We start from the raw sequence: 25,249 nt of genomic DNA on the forward strand, positions 1-25,249 counted from the left end.
AGAAAGTGCGGTCGTGACAACATAAGAACTAAAGTAATAAAACCTAAAGGTTGAATCCTTGTAGCCTTGATCTTCTCTTGATTTCATTTTCAACCTCTTGCACAATGAAGAACTCTCAAATTTATGCTCTAAAATTACATGGCAAAAAGAAGATCCTTAATGAAGAGGTTTGAGGGGGTATTTATAGAGGAAATTTCGAGCAACAACATATAAGGTAAAAGATGGCTAAGTTTGGTAAATATTGGGGAGAAAGTAGGTCAATTATGTGCGCCACATTTTCGCAGCGGGCCGCTGCACCTTGGCCAGTGGTCGTTGCACGTTAATCCGTAGCCTCTGCCTCTTGAATAGCGGTCACTACACTGTGTTGCAGTGGTCGCTATGAAGTTTATTCTGTTGCAGACGGCCATTATCCGGTCACATAGGGAAGACACGATTTCCTCGTTGGAATTCATGGTTGGAGGGTGAGTTCGAAAATGGAAGCACCAATTGTTAAGAGATGATTTCTCTTAACAAGATTCCGGCGTCGCGGAGGCGATCGTCGGATGGATAAAAGGTAGACGAGGTAGTCACGGTAGCTTTGCCCGTCGATCAAACCAAGATCAATACCGAATTGAAATAAGCGATAAAAATAAGATAAAGGTAATTGTATTTCTTGATTGAATCCAAAAGATAACAATAGCTCCTATATATAATAATCCTACTAATAACCTAACTTAGTGAACAAGATTGCAAATATATGGAAAATATATGATAATATAATAATAGAGATATGGGAGATATTTGTGGAGATATTCTCGTATCAAAAGTAGAGAGGAGAAAATGAGAAGAGTTTACCATTTTTTATTTGATTTCGATTGTAGTATTTTGTGATTGAGCTACGATGTATATACATGTATGTGTGTAGGATATTTATTATATGGAGATTGTAACAAATATGAAAGCATTACGTAAAGTCAAAGCCATGATATAACGTTGTATATATCTGATTATTGATGATGCCGCGGCGGCTTCATAATTGATTACATTTCTAGAATTATTTATTAAGTCAATGAGAGTGTTAAAAGTATGTTTCCACCAATTGTTTTTTGACTTTTTCATGAACGATCTCATCAGATTTTGTCAAAGATCGTATTGTAAGAGATTAAATTAGATAGATACCACTAGTCTCGGTTATCACCTTCTCTAAATATGACGATTTCTAGTGTTTAAGTCAAACAATATGAATGTTGACATCTTTAATATTTTTATGATAACTGAAGTGACATTTAACAAGTTGACAAAATATTTAAACACGCAAAAGCGATGTAATCTTTTTTTTTTCATTTTATTAGTTGCATTTATTAATGTTTATACTACTTTTTATATTTTTATTAATTTCCATTATTTGAATCAAATGTTTGATAAAATGCTACATGATGTCATGCCCGGAAAGTTATACTCCATCGTCCCACAAGAATATGCGCTCTTTCTTCTTTAGTTCATCCCACAATAATATACACTTTCTAAATTTGGAAAGTCTTTTCTCTCTAATGAGAGAGACATATTCTCCACTAACAGTACTTTAATTACTTTCTCTCTTACTTTACCAATTTTACATTAAAATCTGTGACGAACCCAAAGTGCATAGTCTTTGGGGACGGAGAGAGTATATATTTCGGAAATATATCCGAGAAAAAATAGATTAAATTCATCGAAGAGAACAAACTAGATTCTCCATTATCTTTCTTAAGTCAAATTAGTTGTTATTTTTTAGGAATGTTATTAGTGGTGTAGTTAGTGTGTTAGTAGTTTAGCGGCTTATGCAGGTCGTGTTTAGTGGATAGCTACTAAATTTTTATCTGTATAAAAAATTGGGTCATTATCATCGATTGGATATTCAAGTTCTTTGATTCGGCCATCTGCAAGAGTGTGAGATTTGTGAGTTTGAAACAACACAAACAATTGAGAAAAACGCAGCTGATGTGATTTGCGCGTTTTGACGAGAAGTTCGTCGTATCAATCGATTGACAACACACACAAACGAACAGAAACAGAATTTAGCATCAAACGGCTTCGATTCAACAAACCATCAAACACCTAATGTGCAAGAAGAGTGAGGGATAGATTTTGATCAAAACGGCAGCTGATGTGTTTTGTTCAATAGCTGCGTAGGATTAGCTTCGGTTCGGTAACTAAACCACACACAAGCTACTGCTATTCAGATCCAAGGAATTCACAGAAGCAATAGATCGAACAGCTTGCATTCATTCCTGTTGAAATTATTAAATCAATTACTTCACAATTAAGGAGTGGTGATGAAGGTGCTGCATCACCACCTTATCTTGGTGGTGTAAATTTGTGAGTAATTCATGGCTAAGAAAGTAGCCACATTTGCACTACATCAAGTGGTATTATTTTGTGGGTGGCATTTGAAGACTTCCTCATTAAGTATAAAGTGACGGCTAGGAGACGTAGCATATATGTGTAATCTAGTTTGCAAATTATCAACTTGTATTATTTAATTAATTAGTGCTAACTAGAAGGTCTCTAGTTTTAGGAATCGGTGCTTAACCGATTTTACACACCTATAAATTGAGGTATAGTTGTTTGTTGTAAAATCAATCAAGTTAGAATTGTGAGTGAGAGTTAGGAGAAAAAAGAGCTGTAGCTCATAGTAGAGAGAAAGGAAGAGTGAGTGTTTGTAAGAGCCGAAGCTCTTAGATAGAAAGAAAGAAAAGGAATTGTGTGAGTTGGAGAAAAAAGAGTCGTAGCTCGTAGAGAGAAAGAGAGAAGAAAGCTTTGTAGTGCTGAAGCACTTTTGTTTGTGCGTATTTTGTAATCCTTTTGTGAGAAGTCTATAAATACTTATCCTCCATATTTCTTCTTTGTTGAGTGTTCCTATATTTTGTGTGTCAAATATCCAACAAATCTGGTATCTAGAGCCACTCGATCCTACCTATGGCGGCAACGTTGAATATGGTCCAGCCCCAAATTCCCAAATTAGAGAAACACAATTATGGGAATTGGAGTATTCAGATGCGAGTCTTGTTGCAATCACAAGAGTTGTGGGATATTGTTCAAGACGGCTACACCGAACCTGCCTCCCAAGAAGCCGAAGATGCACTGACGAACAACCAGAAGAACGCCCTCAGAGATGCAAGGAAACGAGACAAGAAGGCATTATTCAATATCTATCAAGGTATTGATGAAACCACGTTTGAGAAAGTAAGTGTAGCCACCACGTCAAAACAAGCCTGGGAGATTCTGAAGAATGCTTTCACCGGTGTTGATAAAGCGATACGAGTTCGACTGCAGATCCTACGTGGTGAGTTTGAAAGTTTGGCCATGTCTGAAACGGAGAGCATTTCAGACTATTTCACAAGAACATTAGTTATTGTAAATCAAATGAAAAGGCAAGGGGAGAACATTGAAGATGTTCGTGTCATTGAGAAAATTCTTCGTTCCTTGACGTCGAAATTTGAGCACGTCGTTGCTGCTATCGAAGAATCAAAAGATCTCAACACCATGTCTATCGACCAGTTGCAGAGCAGCTTGGAAGTCCACGAGCAACGCATGAAGAAAAAGACCACTCCGTCACTTGAGCATATGCTACAAGCAAAGATGTCAATCCAAGAAGACAAGAAGTTTGCGCCTGGGACATCACGTGGTGGATACAACCGAGATCGAGGCCGAGGCCGAGGTTATCGTGGTCGAGGAGGATGCGGCAAGAATTACCAGTATGAAGGAGGACGTGGACAGAATTACTTAAATCAAGGAGGACGTGGCTAGAATTATCAATACGAGGGAGGACGACAAAACTTCACTTATCGAGGCAGAGGTAGAAACTCTTATGGACAACGAGGACGAGGAAGAGGACAATACAGAGGCGGTTATTCTCAAACCTACAATCAACCAGAGTTTGATAAATCAAATGTTGAGTGCTATATTTGTCACGAATTTGGGCATTACAGTTATGAGTGTCCAGTAGCCGGAAATACCAATCATCAAGTCAATTATGCCGAAGGTGGAGACGATGATGAGCAGGTAATTTCAACCTCTCTTTTTACACATAAAGGACTTGAAGGTGATCAGTGCAGCACATGGTACTTGGATACCGGAGCTAGTAACCACATGTGCGGGAACAAGGAACTCTTCGTGGAGCTAAAGGAGACATCTTATGGGGACGTGACCTTTGGAGATTCCTCAAAAGTAGCAGTGCAAGGAAAAGGTAATATCTTGATTAAGCTGAAGAATGGAAATCATGGTTTTATATATGACGTCTATTATGTGCCTGCCATGAAAAGCAATATTTTGAGCCTTGGTCAATTGCTGGAGAAAGGATTTGATGTTAGTATCAAGAATTCTTATCTTGCTATCAATGATGCTACTGGTAATTTGGTTGCCGGTGTGAAGATGTCCAAAAATAGATTATTTCCATTGAATATAAAACATGATACGTTGAAGTGCATGAATGCCATTGTTAAAGATGAGTCATGGTTATGGCATCTGCGTCTTGGACATCTGAATTTTGGTGGTTTGAAGCTACTGTCTACAAAGAATATGGTGAAAGGTTTGCCGCATATTGATCATCCTGAAGAAGTTTGCGAAGGTTGCATATTTGGTAAACATCATAGGCCAAGCTTCTCTAAAGAAATGAGATGGAGAGCATCACACCCGTTGGAGATTGTTCATACAGACGTCTGCGGTCCTCTGAAGCCTATTTCTACCGGAGGTAATCAGTATTTTTTGACTTTCATTGATGATTATTCCAGAAAGAATATTTCTTGAAAAGGAAATCTGAGGTGTTTGATATTTTCAAAGAGTTCAAAGTTCTTGTTGAAAGACAGAGTGGGCACTATATTAAAGTTCTCAGATCCGACCAAGGTGGCGAGTTCACATCCGATCTGTTCGAAAAGTTTTGCAAGGAGCATGGAATCATTCACCAGCTTACTCCTCCATATATTCCTCAACTGAATGGTGTTGCTGAAAGAAAGAACCAAAAAATTCTTGATATGGCGAGAAGTATGATGAAAGGGAAAAACTTACCTCGAGAATTCTGGGCTGAAGCTGTCGCATCAGCAGTGTATCTCTTGAATCGATGTCCAACCAAAAGTGTTCGCAACATGACGCCTGAAGAAGCATGGAGTTCGTTCAAGCCCGGTATTGCGCACTTGAGAGTTTTTGGCTGCATTGCTTATGCCAAAATTCCTGAAGCTCGAAGAATCAAGCTTGATGACAAAGGTGAGAAGTGTATCTTCGTGAGATATGGAGATCGAGTAATGGGTTACAAATTGTATAACCCACTCACGAAGAAGGTGATCATAAGTCGCGATGTGGTGTTTGAAGAAGATCAAACATGGAGCTGGGAGGATAAGAAAGCTGCAAGCTCGTCAGAAATTGTATCTGATCAGCAAGAAGAAGCACGTGAAGTTGAAGAACCAGATTCACCAACATCATCTCAAGGTCCAGTCGGAAGGTCAAGAAGAATGCGCAATCTGAATGATATATATGAAGCTACTGAAGAAGTTGATGGAGCTGGAGAGGAAAATGTGAATCTTATTTGTTTTCATATGAATGTTGATCCTATTGCTTATGCAAATGCTGCACAAGACAGGAAATGGAAGACTGCAATTGTTGAAGAAATCAATGCGATCGAGAAAAATGATACTTGGTCGTTGACAACGTTACCAGAAGGCCGAAAAGAAATTGGTGTGAAATGTATGTACAAAACAAAGAAAGATGTCAATGGTGAAGTGCAAAGGTACAGGGCAAGGTTGGTGGCGAAAGGATACAATCAGAAGATTGGAATTTATGCTCGACAGGAAAACTGTGAAGAATTGAGCTTAAGGGAGGATGTTGAAATTATTAAATCAATTACTTCACAATTAAGGAGTGGTGATGAAGGTGCTGCATCACCACCTTATCTTGGTGGTGTAAATTTGTGAGTAATTCATGGCTAAGAAAGTAGCCACATTTGCACTACATCAAGCGGTAGTATTTTGTGGGTGGCATTTGAAGACTTCCTCATTAAGTATAAAGTGACAGCTAGGAGACGTAGCATATATGTGTAATCTAGTTTGCAAATTATCAACTTGTATTATTTAATTAATTAGTGCTAACTAGAAGGTCTCTAGTTTTAGGAATCGGTGCTTAACCGATTTTATACACCTATAAATTGAGGTGTAGTTGTTTGTTGTAAAATCAATCAAGTTAGAATTGTGAGTGAGAGTTAGGAGAAAAAAGAGCTGTAGCTCATAGTAGAGAGAAAGGAAGAGTGAGTGTTTGTAAGAGCTGAAGCTCTTAGATAGAAAGAAAGAAAAGGAAATGTGTGAGTTGGAGAAAAAAGAGCCGTAGCTCGTAGAGAGAAAGAGAGAAGAAAGCTTTATAGTGCTGAAGCACTTTTATTTGTGCATATTTTGTAATCCTTTTATTTCTTCTTTGTTGAGTGTTCCTATCTTTTATGTGTCAAATATCCAACAATTCCTTCAGTTAGTTTTTAAAAAATAGTATACACATACGTTTTTGTATATTTAATTGGATATTTTATAGGAATATTATAAAGTCTTTCTTGTAAAATATTTATGTATTAAATCAACCGACAATAATTACATACAACCCCTAATCTCCAACCCTACGGCCATCGGAATTCCATATTTCCGTCGTCTAATTCAGCTTTACTCGCCGGTGTTTACAGAATCCGTGATCTTAGAGCTAGTGCGAAATCCCTCGAGGTTATTCCCTGCTATCTCAATTTCTCATTTTGCTTCAATCGTCTATGAAAAAATTCAAATGCTGTATGTGTGGAAGAATGTGTTTTAGGAATTTTTATACTGCTAGATTTATACCTTGACAATAATGTTTTAAGCGGTAAGATTTCTAACCTTTTCGTAAATGACTGATTAGAAACTTGATAAGTAAAATATAGAGGATAAGTTAAAATCTTACTATTATGAATATATACAATTGTCACAGACATATGCTTATAATCAGTAAATTATTCCATGATGCTAATATATATGTTATGCATGTGCATTTTTAGATGAAGAAATTTGAATTATATCCGTGTTTATAATTCGAATAAATTGTTTGAAGGTCCAATACCATCCACCATTGGAAATCAATCAAGTTTGGTGGAATTATTGCTCTCTTCCAACAAACTTGAGGGTGAGCTCCCATCCTTCATCTGCAACTTGACTTCATGGTTTGAGATACTTATTGTCTCAAACAATACTTTGGAAGGAACAATTCCTCAATGCTTTGGAAACTTTAGCCGGTATATATATGAAGATCTTTCATTTAAACACGAATAAGTTCAGCGGTGTACTTCCATCAACATTTAGCAATGATTGTCGGCTCGTGTCCATCAATTTGGGAACCAACAAACTGGAAGGACGATTTCCTAGATCCTTGAACAACTGCCAATATCTAAAGGGCCTTGAAATTGGAAATAATAGAATACAAGATGAATTTCCATTTTGGATGGAAGGTCTTCCCGAGCTTCGAGTTCTAACAAGTTTGGTGGTAACATGTCACGTCCTTCATCAACCAAGATTCCATTTCCTAAGTTGCAAGTTTTAGATGTAGCCTATAATGAATTTGTGGGCTCTCTACCTCAAACATATTTCAAGAATTTCAAAGCAATGACAGAGGCCATAGGAATATATTATGACAGCTTTCTATCAAATCTGTAGATGAAGCTTACCTTGAAAGGTCAGGATCAGTTATTGAATAGACTATTGGAAACCTTTACGACAATAGATCTGTCGTCCAATAGATTCTCTGGAATTATTCCACCTTCCATAGGAAAACTTAAAATTCTCAAATACTTGAACTTGTCCCACAATAGCCTCACAGGACATATACCTTCATCTCTTGGAAACATGGGAGAACTCGAATCGCTTGATCTGTCAACAAACAAAATGGATGGAGAAATCCCAGGTGCTTTGACAAGGTTTTCATTTCTTGCGAAATTAAACCTTTCAGTGAACAATTTTGTTGGGCAAATTCCGCAATCTAATCAGTTCTCCACGTTTGAGAATGATTCATATATGGGAAAGTCGGGATTATGTGGTGCTCCTTTGACAAAAAAGTGCATGAATGGGCCATGGATGCAGCCCGTCAAAGAAGAAGGTGATGATGAAGATGAATTCATAGATGGATTTGGTTGGCGAAGTGTTGTGATGGGATATGGAAGTGGATTCATAGTTGGGATTGGAATTGGTTATATGATTATTCGAAGTGAAGGCCAAGATGGTTAGTGGAATTTTTTTTGGCATTGGATATAAATATAAGACGAAGAAGAGACGCAGCAGAGCTGCACCAACGCACAGCGGAACTTGATTAAAGGCAAAGAGAGATTTTGTGTGCTTTTCTTGTGTTAGATTTAGAAGTCTTGCTTGAGTTGTTTCAATTTTCTTTTATACTTTTTTCCTTTTTTTTTATCTCATGGGATCTTGTGTTTGAGTTGTGTTTTCTATTTTCTTTTACCTTATTAAATTTATGCAAATATAATAATTTCAGATTTAGGATATTCTGTTAGTTCGAGTTATGGAGCAAATGTTTTGACTCTCAATCTAGCCAGATTATCGAAGAACTTTTGTTGTATGCATATTTCGCATGAACTTTTGTTAATGTGTGATTGCTTATTTTTCTCTACAAACTATAGTTCACGAAAACAAGCCAAGTCGAAAAGGTGAATTAATTGGATGAATCTCATATTAACAACTAAGTCTAAAATTATGAAAAAATTCACAAAGTATATATAACAGATTATCACATGAAAACTATTTGTCATCTCTTCTTGCAAGGTTTGCCAAGACCACTCTAATAATATACTAATATCACGAAAGCCCAAAAGATGCTCAATTGGATGAATCTGAAATTATCAACTTTAAGTCTGAAATCATGAAAAAAATCACAAAGTAAATATAATAGATTATCAACAAGAAAACTATTTGTAATTTCTTCTCGCAAGGTCTGCCAACACCAATCTAATAATCTCATATCACGAAAGCCCAAAAGATTGTCATATAATTTGACCCAAAATAAAATTTTATTTTGTTTACTAAATAATTTCTCAAGGCCTTAGAATACAAACTTGGGCTCTTCTATAATTTTTTCCGACCAATCTAATTTTAAAAAGGCCCAAAAGATTATCAGGTAATTTGGCCCAATATAAAATTCTATTTTCTTGATATCTCAAGCCCAATATAATGACTTGAGCCAACAAGTCAAAAAAAGTTAGGTTAGAGAACTAACTCGAGAAGCCTCCCTCATTTTCACTTAACGAGACACCAAATGCGACTTTATAGTTCAAGTGGGAAGGGAATTAAATAGAGAAGCTTCCCTCATTTTCAATCAATGATACACCAAATGCGACTTTATACCGTTTCCAATGGGATAACACAATTTTGGAAACAATTGACTTGACTTGAAAAAGATTTTTCCTCCAAATACCTTCACTACAATTAATTTAGCTTTTTTCTTCTTAGCCCCAACCACACTCCAAGTAGGTTACTTTATACGTCGATAAATAAATATCATATTTTAATTCAGTATAAATTTTAAGAAATGCAAATAAATATGAGTATAAAAAATTAGTGGAATATTAGGGTTAGTGTAAAATTATATTTTCTTCATTCCTTTTTAAGTGACACATTTTTCCTTTTAAGATGTATCATTCTAAATGACACGTTTCTTAAAATAGAAACATCATTCACACTTTTCTTCTCATATTTTATTTTCTCTCAACTCCCAAAATAATAACATTGCACAAAATCTCGTACCAAAAAATGAGAAATGCTTTCCTTGAGGTAGGATGGAGAGAAGTAGGAATTTTAAAAATGTGTCTATGGATGTCCCTCGATAAAACGATGCGACTAAATATCTTGAAATTGATGAGCATGTTTTATCAAACTTAGAAAGAAATTCCCCAATCAAGAGGTTAAACTGTGCCTTCTAAGTGTTAACAGAGGTGTGTTTTTGTTGTTTTATAGTTTTAGGTGTTTGATTTCAGTTATTTTGTTTTGAGCTGAATTTTGTGGGGATTGAATTTATTTGCAGTTGTTTCCTATTAGTCCTCATTAAAGTTTAACAGAAGTGGCTAGTATTGTTAGAAACACACAACACATTTGAATCATCAAGTTCTGAACAAATACTTCTGTTTAAGAGAAACAAAATATCAGAGTTATATTTTGGTCAAAAGTCTAAGACAGAAGATTAGAATTAACATTTTTGAACATTGAAATATTTGATTTTATTTAGCATCTGTGCAGATTGCAAGCAAGGGTTGCTTAATCACACATTAGAGACAATATGTATAATTTTATAAACAAAAGTAGCCTAACTTAGAAATACAACATTGGATAGTTTAAGATGCATTATTTGCAAAACATCAAACACAAAACATGCTAGTGTTCCAAATGAAACTCAAGAAAAGCACAATATTTGTCTTGACTCACCTTCTCCTTGTTGCTGCTTTTCCTCTATTTCTTCTCTTCATCTTACTATTACTATATCCATTCCCAAAAAAGAAGTCCACTAACCATCTTGGCCTTCCGCTTCTTATAATCATGTAACCAATTCCATTTCCAACTATGCATCCACATCCATACCCCATCACCACACTTCGCCAACCAAATCTGTCTATAAATCCGGACTCATCATCGTCATCATCTTCTGGAGGAAACACTGGTTTTTCATCGGATGTTTCACACTGCTTTGCCAACGGTTCTCCACACAATCCCGAGTTTCCTATGTATGAATCATTTTGAAACGTAGAAAACTGCTTAGATTGTGGTATCGGCCCCACAAGATTATTCATTGATAGGTTTAATTTTGAAAGAAATGTCAACCCTGGCAAATCACTTGGAATTTTTCCACTGAGTCTGTTCCATGACAAATCCAATGACTCAAGAAGACTTATATTCCCAAGAGACACGGGAATCTGTCCCGTGAGAGTATTGCGGGACAAATTCAAGTATCTTAGAGAATTAAGAGTGCCTATGGAAACTGGAATATTCCCAGAAAATTTATTGGAAGAGAAATCAATAGTTGTAAACGTATCCAACAATCTCTGCAATGTCTGATCCAAACCTTTCAAAGTGAAACTTAAGTCTATAAATTCTTGGAGCGCATCCTTCTCATCGCGTGTCAGATTTTCCTTAGCATCGATCATACCTCCAAAATTCTTGAAATATCTATCGGGTAACGAGCCAACAAAATCATTTCTTGCTATATCCAAGACTTGCAACTTTGGAAACGGATGTTCAGTCTTTGAAGCCTCCAACATAGTACCATTTAACTTGTTAGACCTCAAGATGAGGACGCGAAGTTGAGGGAATCTTTCCATCCAGAAGGGAAATGCACCTCGTATTTCGTTGTCACCAATGTCAATGCTCTGCAGACGTTGGCAGTTGATTAGGGAGTGAGGTATTCCTTCCAATTTATTGCCATTCAGAGTAAGGGCCTGAAGACTACATCCTTTTGCAAATGTAGATTGAAGGGCTGTGATTTGATTTCCACCCAAATTAAGAAGCCATAGTGAACTATTGATGTTTCCCAAGCACTTTGGAATTGGTCCTTCCAAATGATTGTCTGCTACATGGAGGAGTGAAAGTAATCTCAAGTTGCAAATGGATGATGGAATCTCCCCAGTTAATTTGTTTTGAAAGAGTAATAAAGTAGTCAGCTCTGACATATTCCCAATGGTGGAAGGTATTGGACCTAAAAATTGGTTCGTAATTAGGATCGAGAATTACATATGAGAGAGAGAGAGAAAGAGAGAATGATACCATTTAAATTATTGCCCTGAAGCAATAACATACGCATGGCTGTCATGTTCCCAATCTCTTTTGGAATATGACCTGTACAAGTATGAAGACACAAGTTAATCACATTTAAATCTCTATCGAAATGCAAAATTGTATAGCTAAAGATAGAATTCACGAATTTATGCAACTTCAAGGTCATGCAGCAATGAAAGAGGATATCAATATCATACCGCTTAATTTATTACTGTAAAGCAATAAGTAGGAAAGGGAAGTCAAGTTCCCAAATTCCTTTGGTATTGAACCATTGATTAGATAGTTTTCTTTCAACTGGAGTTCCCATAAATTAACAAGACGACCTAACTCTTTTGGTATTGGACCTGCAAGAATTTCAAATCATGAAAGTTCAATTTGGTATCTTATCAGAATGGTTGGAATCGTACCACTTAAAACATTATTGCCAAGGTATATGCCAACCATGGCTGTCAAGTTCCCAAGTTCTCTTGGCACTGAACCACTAATTTTGTTGCAACACATGCTCAATCGCTCGAAATTGGTAAGACGACCCATCTCTTTCGGAATTTCACCTGTAGGTTTTATGACGAAAACATAAACTTAATTTAGCTCAATCTAACCAACGCATACTCCCTCCGTACCCCAATATAGGAAAGTGAGTGTAAAAGATTTGTTGTATGTGATTATAAAATGTGAGTATTGGGTATCGGTGGTGCACACCCGAACTCCACATTAGTATGATATTGTCCGCTTTGGGCAAAGCCCTGACGGTTATGCTCTTGGGGTACTCCCCAAAAGGCCTCATACTAATGGAGTTGGGGTAGCCAATTTATACACTTGCAACTCTTGTTCATTCTCCAATGTGGGAATTGTTTGCCGTCACAATCCTCCCCTCAAACCAAGACCACCAGACCAAGACCACATGTGTGCCTCATGTTACAGGTCAACCGGTCACCGCAGATCTTGGTCGAGCTCACGCAGAGACATTGGAGAACTTGCAAGTTCAACCACCGAACCCCGAGCCACACAGGCCCAGGCCTGAACCAGGGCTCCGATACCACTGTTAGGTATCGGTGGTGCACACCCGAACTTCACATTAGTATGATATTGTCCACTTTGGGCAAAGCCCTCACGGTTTTGCTCTTGGGGTACTCCCCAAAAGGCCTCATTCTAATGGAGTTGGGGTAGCCTATTTATACACTTGCAACTCTTATTCATTCTCCAATGTGGGAATTATTTGCCCTCACAGTGAGTAAAATGAGTTCGTAAAATATAAGGTCCATTAGCAAAAGTAGTAAAAATGAAGTGCGACAATTGATAAAGGACGGTCCAAAGGAGAAAACCGAGACACAAAAGTGCCATAACCCCTAAAGGGAGTGGTAGAATAACTTATACTACTACCTGTTAAGTGTGGTTTTGAGATATTGCACATGAACATATGAATTCACCCAAATCACACAGAAGAATTGTTAAAATGCACAAAAGTGGTAGAATAATTCGTACCTGTTAAATTATTTTCTTCAAGACCTATTCTGCGAAGGGCCGTCATGTTTCCAATATCTCTTGATAATGATTCATTAAAATCATTTAACGCAAAGTCACAATACATAACGAAGTCATGCCATAGATAGTCGCGGGCAAAGGGCCAGATAACTCGTTGACTCTCATGCTTAAACTTTGTAAGCTAGTAAGATATCCCAACTCTTTGGGAATATTACCTGCGTAGGGAGGTGATCAATTGCTAACTTTCTTAAGTTGCTAACTTGCTAACTCATCAACACAATGACATTAAAATGTCAACACATAATTTTGTTGAACTTCAATATAATATGTTGATATTATGTGTTGACATTTTGATGTCACTGTGTTGACATTTTTAATACACTGTATTGATGAGTTAGCAGAGTTAGCAATTTAAATAGTTAGCAATATAACACACCCCTACATGCGTATTTGTAAAGATTTGTTTAAACCAAAATGCAATTATATGTACCCTATATAGAGGCATGATAAAATCGAGAGCATAATCTTAAACAAGAACAAAGAGTTATACTATCTCCGTCCACCAAAATGTGTCCCACTTTGACTCGACACGGGTCTTAAGAAATGTAATGGAAAGTGAGTTGAAAAATTTAGTAGATTGTGGGTCGTACTTTTATATATTAGTTTTATAATAAAATGTGAGTAGGAATGAGTTAGTGGAATATGAGGTCCACTACCAAAAATGGTAAAAGTGAAATGAGACAAATTTAGGGGGACGGACGAAAATGAAAAAATAAGACAAATTTTGGTGGACGGAGGTAGTATTAAATATCATTTCCTGAAATCAGTGCTTACAAGAAGCGTCTTGCTTATAGTGGGACTAATGGAGTAAAAATGTCATAAGATATCACAATCTAACGTATGCAATAGTAACATGTGGCAATCTTATCCACTTGATTTTAACATAAAAGATTATTTTAATAATTTTTGTACAAAATCGTTTATGGGGATTTCCTTGATTTGTTTTCTCCGTGATATTGAACAAGTTATGAAAAATCCCTTTTATTAGATTTTAAAGATGTACTCGAATATCTTGTGACGACATAGATTCGTCTGATCATAATGATATATCTCTCTTACTTATAATCTCTTACCTATAATATGGACCTTTGTAAAAGAGATGCATAATTATAAAACCAGCAAAGAAAGAAAATGAATAATACCTCCGAAAATAATTAGTGAAATGACATTAAAAAGATAATTTCAATGCAAAATAAGCCAAAATATAAGAGAGTTGAGACAAGATCTCACCGCTGAATTTATTGTCACCAAGGTCCAACGATTGAAGCATTGTTAAATTCCCAATTTCCCTTGGAATGTTTCCTACGAGTAAATTGCATCAAACTATCATAAAAGCATATCAATTTATTTTAACATAAAAGCATATTAAGTCATTTTGCAAAATCATTAAGATCATGGTGTTATATCTTACCACTTATATTGTTAGCACCCAAGAATAGTTCTTGAACCAATGTCAAGTTTCCAATTTGGGTTGGCACGTTTCCGCTAAAACTGTTGTTGTACAAAGAAATATACTCAAGCTTTGAACACTGCCCCAAACTCGATGGTATTTCCCCATACAACTCGTTGTAAGAAATACGAAGTCTCTTAAGCCTACGGAGATTATGTTTGCACACATCAAGAGGCAGACTACTAGACAAACTATTATTCCTCAAATTCAGGACTTCTAAAAATGGCATGTTGAAAATAGATTGGGGTATAGGACCATGAAAAGAGTTCTCGCTCACATCTAAAGAAACGAGAAAAGAAAGATTTCCAATTTCTGGTGGAATGGTTCCTACAAGACCCATGGACGATATGTTCAACTGAGTCACCCTTTGATAGCGAGAATCACAAGTAACTCCCATCCAACTACAAATACTGCTCTCTCCGCTCCAATTTTTGGTCAATATTTTATGGGGATCGAAAGAGATTCGAGATTTGAAGGCACTAAGTGAAGAACGATCAGTGTTAAAATCTGAGTTGGCTGAGCTATAATAAATTAACCATTGAAGTAGAAAGAGTGATGTTATAAGGAGGTGGAGATGGTAAGGTCTATCCATTAGGCTTGATTTCAAAAGAAGTAACGTGTGGGTGGTTAAATGGAGACATTAAAAGTGTCTATATATACTTAAAAGTTTAAGTGTGTTTTTTTTAATGATTAATGTATCTTCATTTCTACAAGACTAATTAGGGAGTAATGACTGACCCTTGACGAGGATCAAGGACCACGTAAGTCAAGTCAGTGCAATGTGGGAGGGAGTCAGGGAGACATTTGTTTTTAAAGTCAAATAAATTAAATGATACTCCCTCCGTCTCGATAGTTGATTCGTATTTCTTTTTGAATTGTCCCACTATAGCAGAGTCATTTCTTTTCTATATAAAAAAATAATACTTTTCTTCTCTCTTACTCTATTAGTATTTCTTCGTCTTTCTACCTTTTTTTCTTTATACTTTATTTTCCTTTAATTTACTTAACTCACTTAAAAATATTTTTCTTAAATATTATACGTGAAAAAAAAGAAACATCTCTACTACATAGAGATAAGGGGTGTATGCATGTGCATTTTAAAATATTTAGGTTATTATCTTAAAAAATTATTTTATGATAAATAAAATAGTGATGATTTTTCATTGGGATACAAACCATCCCAAGTCAAAAATTTGGACTTCTACGTTCTATGCTGAATAAATCAACGATAATGAATGCGGACGATCTTAAATATATGGACGAAATATGAAGTTGGTATGAAACAATCACATTTTAAAAATCGAATCCTAAAATCGTCGTCGGATCGGTCCTTTTATGACAGTTCCATCAAAAACTAACGATCAATGGATGATTAGTGAAATTTTGACTAAAATAAACAAAAATAAAAAATTCATTTTGTCTCTATTTTGTTTTAATTTAATTAATCATGAAATTTTCTTAAGAATAGAGAAACCGTAGAGAGAATGAAATTAATAAAATAATTTTTCTTAATAAAAAAAAAGGCTTCACACATAACAAAAAAATCTTCTATAAACTAGGAAAACAAATCAAATACTAACTACTATGAAAATGTAAATCAAATCAGAACAACTATATAATAAAATATAAAATGTATAAAATAATTATACAAAGAGATTATCAGCTCACTTTCGGAATAAAGTAAAACATAGATCTCTATTAAAGGGTTACAACATTTAAGCTCTCTCTCTTTCTATATATAACTCAAAGTTGTGTTGTGTTTTTTTTATGTGGAGGGAAGAAGGTTTGAGCACATAGGGAGTGACACTTGTTTGAAAGTGAAATAAGTGATACATGTACAATTTAAATTTTATATAATAATCAATTAATGAGCACAAAGAAAAAGTCTTCGAAAAAATTCTTTAATATCATAAACAGAATAGTCTAGTGATTTATCATTTGAATGGTAGTTGTAGAGTTCTCTTGACTCTAAAAATGTCATGTTCAAACGAATAAGTTACGATTGGTAATGATTGAAAAATGTTATACATATCATAATAATGATCGATAGCTACATATATCTGTGATACATGATATCATATCTTAAATGAAGACTTTGTAAGTCAAGTAGCCAATATGGGAAATAACTGCATTAATTATTGTGGAAAATGTTTAATCATGTGGCAATACAAACTCTTAGAAATACTAGAATATTCAGCAAGAGAGGTGGATCGATCCCTACCAACATCCATAGATATTTCACAATTCAAGTCAAGTAACTATAAATTATTGGTTCGAGGTCTAATCATGAGAAAAGTGTAACTTCAATTTAATGGAAGGAAGAATGGTGATTGAATATTTTCCATAGTCTTTAGTCACGATGATTAACTAACGATTGGGGCATGACACCTATATTGTGGAAAGTAAATGTTTGAAGGTAAAGTTTTCTTGATATTAAATGGCCAAGGTTTACAAATGGGACACGATTAATATATACAATTTGACTTATACAGGGGACTCTATTTTTTTAAAAGGTAAATAGCCATTTAAATTACATAGTTCGGTCAAAATTTGATCTATCCCACAAAGTTTGAAATCCGCTAATTAAATCACAAAGCTTCATTTTTTCTAGTTTATTCCATGTTGAAATATCAATTCACATCAACAAAAATATATAAGCAAAGAGCGCACTTTAAAGATTGAACTCCTCACAAAATTCCATTTTAAAAGGATATTAAAAGCTAATTAGCTAAAGAACATTCATTAAGAATGATATGTAATGATCCTAATGAGGTTATGTATCCCATGTTTTTCTTTTACTAAGATGACTTCAATTCGTTCATGATGATTAAATCAGAGAATTTAAGATCTCGACTTAAGGCTTGGATTCTCAATCACATTCAAAGATTCAATTACTTGGAATTATTTAATTAAATAAATCGAGAAGTCCTATCATTTGGATAAATTATTCACGAGAATAATTTCTTGAGTTTCATAACTAAATCCGAAGATTTAATCCTGGACACCTCTTTGTACAAAGAGGCTCAATCACTTTTAAAATAAAAAGAAGGCCATACTCTCAAAAGGAATCTCAAATTTAAATAAAAAGGCCCAAAACTTCTTAACAAAATAGGCCCAACTGAATTATTTAAACAAAGCAAACTGGCCCAAAGGAGAGCCCAATTCCAGAGAATAAGATTGTGCCTTAACACACACAAATCAGATCTATCTCGCCGCTCCAGCTCTCTGCGCTACCCAACCGCCGTCGCCGGTCACCAACTCCATGTACGGTTGTTGCCTTTTAACATTTGTGCTTTAATTCATCTTTATAAATTTTTATTTCATCATAACATGTCACCATTTCATTTTTTATCATATTCCACATTGATGAGATAAAATTGTTTGTGACGAGACTTGAATAAAATAAAATTGTCAATTTTGAGCACATATACTAAGGAATGCATTTGTTTATTTTGGTAAAAAAATAAAAGGTACTCATACATGACATGTCCAACTTACCATTTGGGCCCGGGCCCAGGCTCACAACATATCCAGCAGCAGCAAACACATAACCCCACTCGATCTCCCTATCCGATCCCACTTCCACATGAGGCGGTGATTCTTTTCCGTACCTCCCTTCACATTTTTTATTTGGAAAGAATGTGGAAAGTTAGCCAACCTGTGGTATTTCGTCACCATTTCATTATTTATAATATTTCACATGACATCATAAGAGGCACTCCAACCGTTTGCCGAAATGCCCGACAAAGTCTGGTGTAGTCTAAGTGTTCTTCATATCATCAATGACAAAGATTACACCATATTTTTCTAATCCCTTATCTTCTGCTTCATCAAAATTGTTCAGCTATGGCTCATGCTGATAAATCAAAGTCCAACAATTGGGAGCAGCGACCCTCTCTTCGGCTCGATCCCCCGAAATTCAACAGAGACGACCCATGGGGATGGACTTTCAAGGTTGACATGTATTTCGACTATTACGGAATGTTAGAAGAGCATCGTCTACACTTGTTGGGCTACTCTTCGAGCAGCCGGCGCTGGATTGGCTCATTTACCGAAAAAAACACAGTTTGCTGAAATCATGGCCTGAGTTCATGGAAGCGGTGAAGGAGAGGTTTGATCCAACATATCATGACAATCACTTAGGGAAACTCAGTAAGCTGCAGCAACACAACACGGTGATGGAATATCAGACCGAGTTCGAGAGGCTTTTGGTCAAGATTAAGGGTGCATCGCTATCGGAGAATCACCTTGTCTGCATATGTGAATCGGGCTTCAAAGATGCTATTCGTTGGGAACTTCACTTGCGAAGGCCGTCGTCTTGTGTGAAACGTTTGCGCAAATTCGAGAAGATGTACAACGAAGGCTTCAAGTCAGAGAGGTGTGTTTTGGTTGTTTTGTGCTTTAAGGTTATATTTTGGTTATTTTGTTTCGAGTTGAATTTTATGGGGATTGAATTTACTTGCAGTTGTTTCCAATTAGAATGAAAAGTTGAATTTGGATATAGTCCTTATGAGATTGAAATAATCTATTTAGTTATATGCGTTTGAAGCTTTGAGATATTTTCTAAAAGTTAATTATAACTAACAAAATTCAATCTTTTATTAATACTCTTGATTGGCATTAATTACGCACGAGTTGACATAGTAAACCCTAGTTGGCATTGTTACAATAGCTAGTTAACATCACGCGAAAATTGATTTTCATATCGAATGGACTAGATTTTGTAGTAGTTTTAATTTTTGGTATGTTAAAAATTAAATATACCAAATTAATTTTAATATTTAGCTTTGAGCCCGACTAGCCCATAATCCAAACATGGTTATGAGTGCAAATTTATAACCTAATTTGACATGAGAATGACTAAACTGGTAGATAAAGAACTCAACTAATTGAAAAACTCAAACTAAATTTTAATATTCAAAGTCTGTCTTTTAAGTTCGACAATAAGGCCTTTATATAGGCAAAGGAAAATCTTAAACTTATGGAGAATAAAACTAGAAGGAAAATAAGCAAAAGGAAAATAAGCAAAAGAAAAATAAGCAAAAAAAGGAAAACCTTAAACTTATGGAAAGTAAAAATAGATGGAAAATAACCAAAAGGAAAATAAGCAAAAAAGGAAAACCTTAGACTTATGGAAAATTCCATATTAGGAACTCTATTCAACAAATAACAGGCCGTTAACACAGCCTCACCCCAAAATCCTTCACATAGGCCAGAATAACACAACATTGAATTAATCATTTCTTTTAACGTTCTATTCTTTCTTTCAGCTACACCATTTTGTTGTGGTGTATATGGAGCAGTCGTTTGATGTACTATACCAGTCGATTCAAAATACGCTGGATCATAATACTCACCTCCCTTATCAGTGCAAAGAGTTTTAATCTTCACACCATGATAAAGCTCTACACTTTCTTTAAAGATTTTAAATTTATCAAGAGCTTCATCTTTTGAATGACAGAGATAGACATGGAAAAATCTAGTAGCATCATCAATAAAAGTAACTACATACTTTTTATTACCAAGTGATGGAGTTGAATGAAAATCACACAAATCACTATGTATAAGTTCTAAAACCTTAGTAACTTTATTGACATTCTTATTGAAAGGTTGTCTAGTTATTTTAGTTAACATGCAAGTTTTACACTTTTCATTGTTCAACTCGAATGCTAGTATCAAATTCATTTTCGACATATCTTTCAATCTCTTATAATGTACATGTCCAAGTCTAGCATGCCACAATTCTGATTTACTAACATGATTACTAATACTTGTAGAGGTCATGATTAACAAAAGAGACATCTAGATTCAACCTAAATATGCAACATAGATAACCAAGTCCAATAAAATTACCATGCCTTGACAGAATGTATTTGTCACTTTCTAACACTTGTTTATATCCACAATTATTTAATACAATGCCAGAAACTAGATTCTTACGAATACCAGGTACATACACAACATTTTCTAATACTAAGGAATTTCCAGAAGTAAATACTAGGCTAACAGATCTTATTCCCTTGATTGGTTTAGTTGCAACGTTGCCCATCTTCAACGAAGATCCATCTTCAATTGGTTTAAAATCCTTGAACCATTGACGATCCTTGCACACATGACATGTTGCATGACAAACACGGATTTTGCATGTTTTTAAGGGCTAGATTTGACTCATTTTAAATGTCAATCATGCAAATTATGTTCTTAAATTGCATATGTTATACATTTGGTATTTTTAATGTGTTTGTTGATAAATGATAGAAAAAGATAGAAAAAGGTGCAAAAAGGCCAAGGTGCAGCAGCCTCTATTCGAGCTTATTCTGCCAGCGATTTTTAAGTCTTATCAGTGCTTAATGCATACCATTCTCTTCGTCTTCTAAAGATCTTAGCGTGGATATCTCGCACGTCTCAATCGGAGTTCTGTGGAGAAAGTTATTGCTATTCTACGAACATTGCGCAGTGCAGTCAAAGCTGGCGGGAATTTAGGCGGGAATTCACGGAAGAAAAGAAATTATTATATTGTGAAGCCCAATCTCTCCTATTTCTTGAAGGCCACGAAATTATCAAAAAAATAAACCTTTTTCCAACCTATAAATACCTCTAACCTAATTCATAATCTCTATCTCAGAGCCTCCAATCCTTCTCCCTCTACACATTCATTCATCCCATATTCCACACATAATTCATCCATCTTCCATTGGAGCGCAGCTCTGCAGATCCAGGCAAGAGAAGACTGAAGATTGAAGATTCGACCTTGGGTTTTATCTATTTCTTTCATGTCTCGTACTTTATTTGTAGTTTTTACTTGTCTATGAGTAGAACATCTTTTGTGGATTTTTTTGGTGAAGATATTCAATTGATTATCCTTGGTAGCTCTTGCAGTTATTTGATTTATCCTTGTGCCTTTTATATTCAATTGATTAGCTACCTTTTGAATACATGTTAGAGTTGATTAGAGTACTCGGGAGAAGAAATAGTTGACTTGGAAAAGGGATAATTCACACTTTAATTCAATAGAACTCGGGAGAGTTGAGGTTTCATGTGAGGTCATTGGTCTTACAATCTTTTAGGAGTTAGGTCTAAGAATTAGAAGGGGACTTCAATTATTACACCTAATCTACAGATTTCTCACCTCGGGAGGGGGTTTAATCTAGTTAAGTGACCGACTTAACAACTCTAGAGACCGTAATTCAAGGAAGTCAATTGTGTTTTGAATCCTTAAATTCTACTTTCTTAAGCCTGCTTTGTATCATTGTTTTTATGCTTTTTGTTATTTGTTTATTTATTTTCTGTCTAGTTTAATAAATCTAAAACCAAAAACTTTGTGTCTCTAGATAGTATGTGATGCTTAGTATATGGTAGTCAGTTGCAATCTTATTCCATGTGATCGATATCCCGGTACTGACCTTTAGCTATACTAGATCTACCCTGTATGCTTGCAGGTATTTTTAGTGCTAATAAATAGTGCATCAAGTTTTTGGCGCCGTTGCCGGGGAATATTATTGCTTTAAGCTGATATTGTAGAACGGTTGATAATACTAATTTGGAGTGTAATATTTTGTATTGTTTTATTTTGATTTTTTTTTTTATTTTTTTGCAAGGGTTGCTATTTGAGAAGAGCAGGAATCACAACAATGGAATACTCTACGCTCCAGTGCAAGATACATTCATCTGCTACAACACTTTATGCTCCGTAGAGCGTGAGTACGAAAGGCACCCCAAAGGAAGTCCCGAGAATGGGGGCTAACTTATGAGTTTCAAAGAACGTCAAGCTAAAGACGTTAACCAAGCGCTTGTTGGGAGGCAACCCAACATTGGTATAATTTTTTTTTCTTATTTTTTTTTATTTTTAGTTTACTCACGTCCCTACCGACTTTTCAAACTTATTCTTAACATAGTTTTGAATAAGTTTGGGGGGATGAAGTAGTGGACCGTGAGTTTAATTGTTTTTGTTAGTTTTTTATTTTTATTTTAGTAAACCCGAGGTGAATCTTGTCATGAGCATAACATAGAAAACTTAGAAATACTCATGTTTAGGGATATCAGACCGAGTTGCCTATGATAAAAAGTTCATTTATGTGTTGGTTGAGTTGACTTGATACATTGATTTGAAAGTTTTGTGAAAAGGTGCACAATTAATGAATTGTTTGTTTACCTTGAATCATGCTAATACCTTGTGAGACTTGAGCTATAAATTTCTTTCTTGTGTGATTTATCTGCAGCCATATACTTGTTTCTAGAACTTGCTCCTAGTCTGCCTAAGTCTACATAGTGTTTAAATGATAAAAGAGGACGTTAGGCCATCCTTCTTAGCTACTTTATATATCCAAGTTTATGACTTTATTCAAAATATTTTTCCCTAGCTAGCCACTTTGAGCCTTTAAAGCCTTTTTCTTTGGAAGCTAAATAAAGGGGAATATCCATACACTCTTGGTGAATTTTAGTTTATATTTTGTGAAAAGAGTTGGAGAGATAAGGTAGAAAAAAAAGTAGTGTATTTAAATGTGAAAAGTGCATAGAGATTTGTGGTTTGAATGAGATATTTGGTTGTGCATAAAAAAAAAAAAGAAAGAAAGAAAGGATGTACCAAAAAAAAAATGAAAAGAAAAGAAAAAATCAAAGGAATTTGTAAAGTGAGAAGAAATTTAGACAAAGTCTAGAATTTACTGAGATTCGAATTGTTGGTGGGGTGCTAAGTTTGATGTAGTAGAACTTGATCACTTTTGCTATGTTTGGGTTTAGTCACTTTTTAGCCATATTTCCTCACCTTACCAAAGAGCCTACATTATAACCTAAAATAAAGACCTTTCGGATTTTTGGTTTTAATCACATAAAGTAGAGGAGGGATTAGACTTCGAGCAAGCCTATAGTAAACTTTGCATGTTGCATGATCTGAGAGCATACACTTTTTCCAATAAAAACTTTGAGAGTGAGCGATAAACACACTTCTAAACACTGTGAGCGCATGCACTTCAAGGTGATCAACGAGCTAGTAATGAAAATGCACTAATAAGCTTTGCTTGATTTGATTTGTATTCTTGTCAAACTCTTTATTTCTTGTTACAATTTTTGAGGCAAGTATGAAGTCTAGTTCTTAGCATCCGTGTTTCTTTATTAGTTTTTCTCTTGTTTTGTTTGAGGACAAACAAAACCCTTCAACTCGAATGCTAGTATCAAATTCATTTTCGACATATCTTTCAATCTCTTATAATGTACATGTCCAAGTCTAGCATGCCATAATTCTGATTTACTAACATGATTACTAATACTTGTAGAGGTCATGATTAACAAAAGAGACATCTAGATTCAACCTAAACATGCCACATAGATAACCAAGTCCAATAAAATTACCATGCCTTGACAGAATGTATTTGTCACTTTCTAACACTTGTTTATATCCACAATTATTTAATACAATGCCAGAAACTAGATTCTTACGAATACCAGGTACATACACAACATTTTCTAATACTAAGGAATTTTCAGAAGTAAATACTAGGCTAACAGATCTTATTCCCTTGATTGGTTCAGTTGCAACGTTGCCCATCTTCAACGAAGATCCATCTTCAATTGGTTTAAAATCCTTGAACCATTGATGATCCTTGCACACATGACATGTTGCACCCGAATCAATCCACCATGACAGATCATCATCCTGCACATAAAATGCTTTGATGCATAATAATTCTCAACAGAATGATTATTAGGTACAGAAAACAAACCCGATTGCTTTTCGGGATCCTTGGATCCACTTGAACCAGCCTCGTTTTTCCCTTTTCCTCCACCCTTTCCAGACTTACAATCTTTCTTGAAGTACCCAGATTTGCCACACTTCCAGCAAGTCAGTTTAGGCTTCTTATTTCCATCCTTACTGTTATACCCTTGAAACTTCCGTTTTCCCTGAAACTTACGTTTCTCTTTACCAGCCTTTGAGGATTCACCCTCTTCCACCATGTTCACAGAAGAACCAACCATGTTTTTAGTATTACCAACAGAGCTCTTTTCCATATCTCGTATGGACTGTTCAATCTGGAAATCACTTCCAAGTTCGACCAAGTTCAATTCCTCCTTGTGTTTCAGATTATTTTTAAAATCCTTCCAAGAAGGTGACAGTTTATCAATAATACTAGAGACAGAAATGGATTCATCCACATATCATATTGGGTAAACTGTCCCAATATCCTCAACAATTCGTTGTATTGTTCCATGACAGGCCTCGAATCAACCATTTTATTATTAATAAAGTTACCAACAAGAAATTTCTTGCTAGAGGCATCTTCTGCCATATATTTGGCTTCGAGGGAATCCCACAATTCCATAGCAGACTCAACATTTTGATACACATCAAATAGAGAATCAAACATACCGTTTAAGATGTGACCACGACATATGTAGTCATCGTTCTCCCACTTCATCCGCCTCCTCATCTGTTCTAGAGTTTTATTTTCAACAGCCTCAGAACGTACACCACCTTGAG

The 25,249-nt window shown here is 35.4% G+C and overlaps 1 protein-coding gene and 1 pseudogene across 2 annotated transcripts; one reads left to right on the forward strand and one right to left on the reverse strand.

Moving 5' to 3' along the window:
- Positions 1 to 7,670: 7,670 nt before the first annotated feature.
- Positions 7,671 to 8,237, forward strand: LOC148932013 (receptor-like protein 9DC3). The gene has a single exon (XM_089064978.1). The coding sequence runs from the start codon at positions 7,671 to 7,673 to the stop codon at positions 8,235 to 8,237; it is 567 nt and encodes a 188-aa protein (XP_088921104.1).
- A 2,045-nt stretch (positions 8,238 to 10,282) lies between these two features.
- On the reverse strand, positions 10,283 to 15,374 carry LOC148932014 (uncharacterized; annotated as a pseudogene). The gene is made up of 7 exons (XR_016135270.1): positions 14,737 to 15,374; positions 14,556 to 14,627; positions 13,266 to 13,480; positions 12,191 to 12,334; positions 11,981 to 12,127; positions 11,772 to 11,843; positions 10,283 to 11,703 (listed from the first exon to the last, which is right to left on the reverse strand). The product of XR_016135270.1 is annotated as an uncharacterized LOC148932014 (transcript).
- Between the last annotated feature and the right edge of the window lie 9,875 nt (positions 15,375 to 25,249).

This window comes from Salvia hispanica, chromosome 2 (assembly GCF_029641045.1).
Source record: "Salvia hispanica isolate PSC_SH4W2 chromosome 2, Shi_PSC_v1, whole genome shotgun sequence".
Classification (NCBI taxonomy): domain Eukaryota; kingdom Viridiplantae; phylum Streptophyta; class Magnoliopsida; order Lamiales; family Lamiaceae; genus Salvia; species Salvia hispanica.